The sequence below is a fragment of the Gossypium hirsutum genome, chromosome D10, assembly GCF_007990345.1.
Source record: "Gossypium hirsutum isolate 1008001.06 chromosome D10, Gossypium_hirsutum_v2.1, whole genome shotgun sequence".
NCBI lineage: Eukaryota > Viridiplantae > Streptophyta > Magnoliopsida > Malvales > Malvaceae > Gossypium > Gossypium hirsutum.
In genome coordinates, this window is record NC_053446.1 from 55637459 (window position 1) to 55646280 (window position 8822).

Genomic DNA, 8822 nt, shown 5'->3' on the forward strand with positions numbered 1-8822 from the left:
AATTGGGATTAAATTGAAATCATTTGGAAAGTCTAGGAAAAAGATACAAAAATTTAGATATAAGGGTCACATGGCCTTGTCCCAACCCGTGTTCTTACTCGTGTAACTTGCTGAATAAGGTCACACGACTGTGTCACATGCCCGTGTGCTAGGTCATGTAACTCTCGGAATTACCTCATACGCCTGTGTGCCAGTCCGTGTAACTTACTGACTTGCATGCAAAGGACCCTTCAAGAGACACATGACCGTGTTGCCAAGCCATGTGTCACACACAGCTGAGTTACACGCCCGTGTCTCAGGCCGTGTGGGTCTAAAATTTGCCTAAAATTAAGTCATTCCCAACACCAATTCATGCATAATCCTTAAAGCCTTTTGTACATCTAATCAAGGCATCAAAACCCTATTACAACATACATATAATGACCAATTCAAAAGTCCTAAATCAACTAAACAATATGCCATTCAAGGCACCTCAAATGCAATCATCAAGACCTACCTAAACATGAATATTTTACCACTTATCAATCATCAATTACTAGTTCCAAAAACTTACTAAATATACCTCAATTTGACCATTACTAAACCATCACAAAACATGCCATTTGAGCCATTCAAAATATACAACATGAGGTAGCTCAATGAAACAAACCATCAAATGATACTAATAAATCATTCTCATCTATTATCAAAAGTGACCAAAAGTACTTTCTAAAGTAAGCATTATAACCTATTATGTATACATAACACCAAAACACAAACACATTTAGCTACTATTTACATATTCATCAAAACACCATTTTAAAACATTCTATACATTTCAACCATAAATTCATCTACATAAGTCTATACATGCCACTACCCTAGGAGACACAAAAATTACCAGCATTGATGGATAGTGTGAGTCGTTTGATTGATCCATCCAAAATGTCAGCAACAAAGATCTACAAAACAATCCACATGAATTGATAAGCTTTTAGAGGTTAGTAAAAACACAATATAGCATTTAATCGATAAATAATTAAATACGATTCATATACTATTTGATTCCAAGTTACTGAAGTGTAAACAAGGGCATGAAAGTGCATTCAGGAGTACCGAAGTACAAACAGGGGCACGTATGTGCAATTCAGGGGGTACCAAAGTACAAACAGGGGCACGTATGTGCAATTCAAGGGCACCGAATACAAACAGGGGCACGTATGTGCAATTTACAATATTCTTCTAAAAACATAATACTTAAAGCATCATAATATAAGTACACAAGTAAAAATTCATTTACATATTGAAATACTATGAACTTACCTTGACGATTAGGGCGTAGAAATATGATCGAGTTAATCCGTAGCTTTTGCTTTTCCTCGATTTAAATCCAGTTGAAGTTTATCTTGATCTAAATAAATAATTATATTCAATTAATTATTTCAATTAATCATAAACATTCAATTCAATCCATAATTCACATTTATGCATAATTACCATTTTTCTCTTAACGTTTTAACTTTTCACAATTTAGTCCTTAAACTCATTAATTGAAATTTAAACATTTTAATCCTCCATTCAAGCTAATCGAAACTATAAGGGGCTTATATCAACTCATACAAAACCATCATTTCAAAAATTTAACATGAAATTTTACTATTTTTACTAATTAATCCCTATATGTAAATTTCATCAAAAATCACTTTATAGAACTTGTTTATTTAACAACAAAGATCCATAATCTACCATTAAACATCAAGAACCATTTAAAAACATTCATGGAATAACCCTCAACCTTTAAAAGGTTTGCAAATTGACCCTTGAGATAGCTAGATTAAGCTAAAACGACCTCAAAAACATAAAAATCATTAAAAACGAGATTCAAATCACATACCATGCAAATGGATGAGCTAGCCGAAACTTCAAAGTGCATAAATGGAGTTTTCCTTCTCTAATTTTGGGGGGAGAAATGCATCCAAGAAGATGATACTAAATTTTTACCTTATTTTACTTTACTTAATTATTAAATTACCTTTTAAACCTTACTTATTAACCTTAAAAACCACTTAAATTACGTCCATAGTTGTCCACTAACCTTATGAATGGTAAAATTACGATTTAAGTCCACCCACTTTAAAGTTTCATAGCCATATGACCCTCTTAGCAATTAAAACTCCACTTTTACACTTTATACAATTTAGTTCTTTTTACTTAATTAATCATGCAAACATCAAAATTTCTAACGAAATTTTAATACGACCTTACTAACATACCATAGACATTAAAATAATAATAAAGTAGAAAATTTACTCGTTGGATTTGTAGTCTTGAAACTACTGTTCCAATTTCACTGAAAATGGGTTGTTACAAAGGGGACTATCAGGAGGAAGAGAAGTAGAAACCTCATGCAAAGCAACAGTGGTTTTTCCAGTCATATTGTCATCAATCATATAGGTGGGCTTGAGCAAAATTTAAGGCTCATATTTTGGATCGGGTTGGAGTTGGTCAAGTATAAAGCGTGTTAATATCATGCTTAAGCCCAATCTATACTCGACCCATAAACGGATAAGTGATTTAGAATAAACTGTCAAATGTTGACAGATTTCTTAAGGAAACGTATAAGTGATTTCTAGTGACATTTTTTAAGATTTAAGAGTTAATATGATACTACTTAATCTTGGACTGATAATATGGTTTATAGTTTATGGTTTACGACTTAACATAATAGGTCATAGGTTAAATATTAACTTAGTGATTAATGAAACTCTGAAAAATAGTTGTTCAGATAAGAAATCGCTGGTATTTTTCAAACTCTAAAATGTTCAAATTTAGAATAAAATTGACCGTTTTCTAAAGGAAACAACTTAAATGGTTTTTGGTGACCTTTTTTAGGGTTCAAGAATTAAAATAACAATATTCAACATCAGACTAATAATATGTCATAGGTTAAATGTGAACCTGGTGATTGATGAATCTATGAATAATTGTTCGAATAAGAAATCACTTACTATTTTCAAAAACTAAAATGTTCAAATTTAGAATAAAATTGTTGACAACTTTCTTAATGAAACATATAAGTGATTTTTAGTGACTTATTTAGAGTTTAGAGTTTAGGAATTAACATAACATAATTTAACAGCAAACTCATAATAGTACAGAGGTTAAATATTAACTGGGTGATTAAATTTGAATGAGAAATCATTTGTTATTTTCGAAATTCAAAAGGTTCTAACTTAGAACAAAATTATGAAATGTTGATAGTTTTCTTAATGAAATGTATAAGTCGACGAATTTCACCTAAATTTGATCAAGATACAACTCCAATTTGATCCCTTAAATCTTAATAATAAAAAAACCTATTTTGTCTTGCTCCCAATCACAATATTAAAAAAAAATATTGTTGTCTAAATTGGTGTAGACTGGTTGAGTTAAGAATTGATCAAAATATCAATCGATTAATTTATAAATAATTGAATTGAATTAAAAAATCTATTAAACTTTTAATTTTTTTAATAATTTATTTACTTGAAACCTCCCCACCGATTAAACAATTAATCAAAAACCGATTAATTCCACCATCGGTTATAAAACATGGAAAAGGATGTCCTCACCAAGTATTCATCGATTCTTTTCTACCAAACCTAAACCCAAAGCTCGCCAAAGCATGGGATCTAATACTCCAATTCGGATTTTATTTATTTTATGAAAAATAAATTAAATTAAAGATGTGTAGAGAAAAGATAGTATGAAACACAAATATTATTTATTTTCAATAATTTAATGCTACATTAATAATTTTATCTTAATTTTAAATCTTTCATTTAAATTTAATTTTTTTAAAAATAAAAATACTGATATAACATTAAACCATGAGTAATTTTTCTCGCCCACTTTCCATTTCATTTCAAAATCATAAATATCTATTTTTTTAATAATGCCTACGTGTGCGTAGAACCCACAGATAAATTTCCCTCCTCTCCACGTTTATTTTCAACCTTTAAAAACAAATTAAAAAACATTAAAAAAGGACTCTCTTTTTCCTTTGTATTTTCTCGAGAAATTGCTCTCTCCCTTCCAATCCAATTCCCAAACCCAAACACACGCACTCTCACTCTCTCTAATTTTAAATTCTCCGGCCCATTTCTGTCATATTTTCCCTTAAAAATCTAAAAATGGAAAAGAAAAAAAAGGAACGTTCGTCCATTTCTTTTTAAAATTTTACCATTTTCTTCCTCTTCTTGATTTCGGACCGTCTCCTCTTGTATTTGTTCTCTTCTTTATTCAAATGGGTTTTTGAGTTTGAATTCAAGGTAGGTTTTCTGAGTTTTCTTTTCTTTTTTTTTCTCGGGTTTTTTTTAGGATTTTCTTCGGTTGGTTATAAAGTTTCCTTTTTTAGAACATTCTAGATCCTTCTTGATTCCTTTTAGGAGTTTTATTTTTGGGAATTTTAAAATTTTCTTTTCTCTTTTTTAGGGTTTCTTTTGATGTTTTTTTTAGTAAACAAATTGTCCATTATTTCCACCTACATTGTCGTAATTTGTAACAGTTATGATTTATTTAGTTGGATATTTTCGAAAACAAACGTTTTTAACTGAATATCTGTTCCCTTTCTGGATGATTAGGAGGAATTCGGAGCCAGTCGGTGAATTTAAGAGAGAAAGGGAGAAAGGATTGGGAGTTTAAAAGATTTGGGTGGTAAGAACGTTTATCCCGTATGATTATTATTTTTTTCTGAGTTATGGTAATTTTCTTTATCAGTATTTTTTCTTCTTCTTTTAATTGTATATTAATCTTGATGATATGCATTGAGGGATAAGTTGGTTTAATTCAAATAATCAAATTTTATCTAATTACATTTATGTTGTTGATTCATTCATGACTTGTTAAAAAGTAAACGTAGCCGTTGATCTTTGTGTTTTTGGGGATTGCATCAGACAGTTGCTATGGATGATCAAATATTTGTTCAATCATATGCTTTTTGAAGGAAGAACACTTGTTTTTAGTTTTACTATTAGTTGTAAATAGTGGAATATTGTTTCATTAGGGTTTAGTCATAATGGATGGAAAAATTAAGCTGAAGTATTAGAAGTATGTTTACTTGTTGGCATTTAAATGAAAGTATTACTTTCCAATTATCAATTCTGAGTAACCATTTAAGATAATAGAATCTCTTGAAATTCGATTCAGATAAAACATTTTTATAGCAAGCATAATTTGAACGGATTTTGTTCTGTTTTTGTTTGTCTTTTCAGTTTAAATCGTGCGTGGATACTAGCATGGCATCTGGGAATCCTTTTTTTGATGACTTGCGGAGCAAGCCTGAGGTTATTGATCTTCCACAGAACGAAGACCGTTTGGATAGTGAGTCCGTGAATGAACCTACTCAAACTGCAACAAAACCGAATTTGATTGTGTCTAGCAATGTTCGTGAACTGTTGGAATGCCCTGTTTGCTTAAATGCAATGTACCCACCAATTCATCAGGTTTGTTCATATGACTCCTTATGGTTGATGAAACCTTCAAGAAATTGTTTGACTTGTACATACTATTATTTGTGTCCGGGGGAGTCTCCTGCTACTGAGTTTCAGATATGGGTATGCATCTGACATGGGTATGGTTAGATTTTCCTATGTTTCTCTATGTATTTGGACGATTCGTTGAGGTCATATACCCTTATCCATTTGTCAAGAAAAATGAAGAGTCCAAGCATCATAGCACAGTTGTACTTATCATTATAGTAATCTTTAGCCAACCCTGTATATGTACTAGATTAATCTATTTAGCACGTACTTGCCATTGAGCATATTCACACCTTAACTGGTCACAAGGGCTGAATGTATTGTGTTTTGATTATCTTGTGTGCTTGATCTTTTTGTTGTTTTACTTCTAGTTATTGATTATTACTTTACCTTTAAGCTATTTGTAGTTTTGAATCATGTAATTAATCTGTTTAGATAAATGTCTAAAACGTAGTTTCTGTTGATTTGATATGAAAAAGGGAAAGGGAAAGGGAAATTTCAATCAATGTTGATGTTAATACTCACTGAAAATCAAAGCATGATGCTATATTGCATGCATGAAATTACTGTATTAGCATGCTCTTTTTGGTTGTAAATATATATATATATATCATATTCTGTTGTTTTTAAGTAGTGAACATGAACACTGTAAACTTACTGTTGGTTTCCTTGCTTGGTGCAGTGCCTAAATGGGCACACATTGTGTTCTGGTTGCAAGCCAAGAGTGCACAATCGGTGCCCCACATGCAGGCATGAGCTTGGGAATATTAGATGTCTTGCATTGGAGAAGGTCGCTGCATCTCTTGAGCTTCCCTGTAAATATCAAAGTTATGGGTGCGTAGGCATATATCCCTATTACAGCAAACTAAAACATGAGTCCCAGTGTTCGTATAGACCATATAGTTGCCCTTACGCTGGGTCAGAATGCACAGTCGTTGGTGATATTCCTTTTCTTGTGGCTCACCTGAAAGATGATCACAAAGTTGACATGCACAGTGGCAGCACCTTTAACCATCGTTATGTCAAATCAAATCCGCATGAGGTTGGAAATGCTACATGGATGTTGACGGTATTATTACCTTCTTCTTGCTTCGTACTTCTTGTCATATTTCATTTCTCTCAGAACCTTCTAGAAGAGGAATTATTCTACCATTTCTGCAAAGACAAGAACTGGAAATTTGTTCTCTGCATGTCCATGCAGTTCATAAAGGATGAAGGATTTTCTAATGTTCATTACCAATGTGTTATATATTGTTCAACCATTGAAAACAGTTATAGAGGGGATCCAAAGCTACCAAAGCGGCTTCGATATACAAAATTGAAGATTGTTATGACATTGGTTTCCACTTTGAATGGCCTTGATTTTTTCAATAGACTGAATGTTGTTATTTAGAAGATTTGATTTAACGATTTTGTGAGAGGTAGGGGACTGATTTTTGGATATCTTCTCGATTTTCAGGTTTTCAGTTGCTTTGGTCAGTACTTTTGCCTGCATTTCGAAGCCTTCCAACTTGGGATGGCTCCTGTTTATATAGCATTCTTGCGGTTTATGGGTGATGATGACGAGGCAAAGAACTACAGCTACAGCCTTGAGGTGGGTGGGAATGGGAGGAAGTTGATTTGGCAAGGGGTTCCAAGGAGCATACGAGACAGTCATCGAAAGGTTCGTGACAGTTTTGATGGTCTCATCATCCAACGCAACATGGCATTGTTCTTCTCGGGAGGAGACAGAAAGGAGTTGAAGCTTAGAGTAACAGGAAGGATATGGAAAGAGCAGTGATTGGGGTTGTTTCCTTGATTCTATTTTGTGGTGATAGCCAGTAGATCGGTTACTTTGGGTACGTTTTACGGGTCTTCTGGTCATGTATTTCTTGGTTTGATTGTGGGGGTTGGGGGGGGGGGCGCAAGCTCTCTTTGCTTATCCATGCATCAAATACATGAATTGAAAGATGTTAAGTTTAATGCCTGAAAATCTAGTTTCTACAATCAATTTAGAGATTAGAAATTGCAGATTTACATCTTACAAAGTGCCTTCTTTCTTTATACCCCTTGTTATTATGGAATTTCTGACTATTTAATTCAACTATCGGTGATCAACGCTCACAAATATCTATCGTTTTGTATATAATCGCAGCTTTCTTATGATTCTGGAAAGATTTGGGTAGTTTTTTGAGCTAAGCCACAAATTATTCAGTTATGCTTTTTTTCTATAAAAAAAATCCTGTTGGCTGAAAGTCTTCACAAAACCCTTAAATTAGCTAAAAATAACTAATTATCTGTAATACTCAATTTTTACCCCGGATACAAAAAATAGTCCTAAAAGAAACAGTCCATTTACAAGTAGGCCTGTATGGCCCAATTAATAAAACAAATAAAGGCCCAATCTATGGTGGCCCAAATTACAGACAGAAACCCTAGGGTTTCAATAGCGCAGCAACCATCGCCAAGGGCCAAATCTCCTTGCAATCGCTTGCAAACACAAAGAAGGAAAGAAAAATCAAGGAATCAAGATCAAATCAAATCAAATCAATATGGACATATTTATTTCCTCAATTTTATTTTTATTATAGCTATAAAATAGCCCCGAATACACTGTAACAAGGATCCCCCAAAATCGAAATCAATAAAAAGAAAAAACAATTACTTTCAACAAAGTTCAATACCGAGAGCAGATCAATCGAAAAGGTTGATATTTACTATAGTTTTATTTATTTGTTATATTTAAGCGAATAGTATAAGAGAAAAAAAGAAATAAATTACCTTTGTTCTAGTTAGAACCGCCGTGAGCGGTTGAGGGAGCCACCCCCGAGGATCGGTGGCTGGAAATCGAAAGGTTTTCGTGATCTCTTCGCGTCTTTTGCTGTTTCTTTGGAATTTTTAAGCGCAGATTCGGGTAAAGGGGTGCCGAAGGAGTTGAATAGGGAATTTTCCCTTATTCGGCTACCGCAGACGGCGGTGCCGGCGCCGGAGATCGGCGGCTGGCGCGGTGGTTGGTGATCGTCCGATGACCGGCCAATGGCCGGAGGATACAGGGGTTGAGAGAGAGTTTTAAAGGTTTTTTTGTTTTTTTTTTTTGAACTGGTTTTGAAATGAAGTTTTTTTGAAGGAAAGAGGCTTATATACGGCACCTAAACGGTGTCGTTTTGAAAAGCCTCCAGACGTGCAAAACGACGTTGTTTTGAGGCGTCCGACCTGAATTCGACCCGACCCAGTTTTAGGGTCCGCGTGTTTTATATGGAGGGGCTAATTGCGCTTTTAGCCCCTCCGTCTTTTAACATTTTTGCAATTAGGTTTATATTATTTTTAAAAGAATTAGGCCATTAA

General features: G+C 33.5%; 1 protein-coding gene across 1 annotated transcript; it reads left to right on the plus strand.

Annotated features, from left to right (window-relative positions):
- Positions 1-3976: 3976 nt before the first annotated feature.
- On the plus strand, positions 3977-7607 carry LOC121222471 (E3 ubiquitin-protein ligase DIS1). The gene is made up of 5 exons (XM_041103319.1): positions 3977-4289; positions 4602-4674; positions 5232-5462; positions 6181-6567; positions 6958-7607. The coding sequence occupies exons 3-5, from the start codon at positions 5256-5258 to the stop codon at positions 7276-7278; spliced, it is 915 nt and encodes a 304-aa protein (XP_040959253.1). The 5' UTR covers positions 3977-4289; positions 4602-4674; positions 5232-5255; the 3' UTR covers positions 7279-7607.
- Positions 7608-8822: the final 1215 nt, after the last annotated feature.

What these genes read in the sequence shown, in the direction of transcription:
- LOC121222471 (XM_041103319.1), top strand. Translation starts at nt 5,256, where the DNA reads ATGGCATCTGGGAATCCTTTTTTTGATGACTTGCGGAGCAAGCCTGAG. An exon ending in TGTACCCACCAATTCATCAG is followed by an intron (nt 5,463 to 6,180) that starts GTTTGTTCATAT and finishes TGCTTGGTGCAG; the next exon opens with TGCCTAAATGGGCACACATT. An exon ending in ATGCTACATGGATGTTGACG is followed by an intron (nt 6,568 to 6,957) that starts GTATTATTACCT and finishes CTCGATTTTCAG; the next exon opens with GTTTTCAGTTGCTTTGGTCA.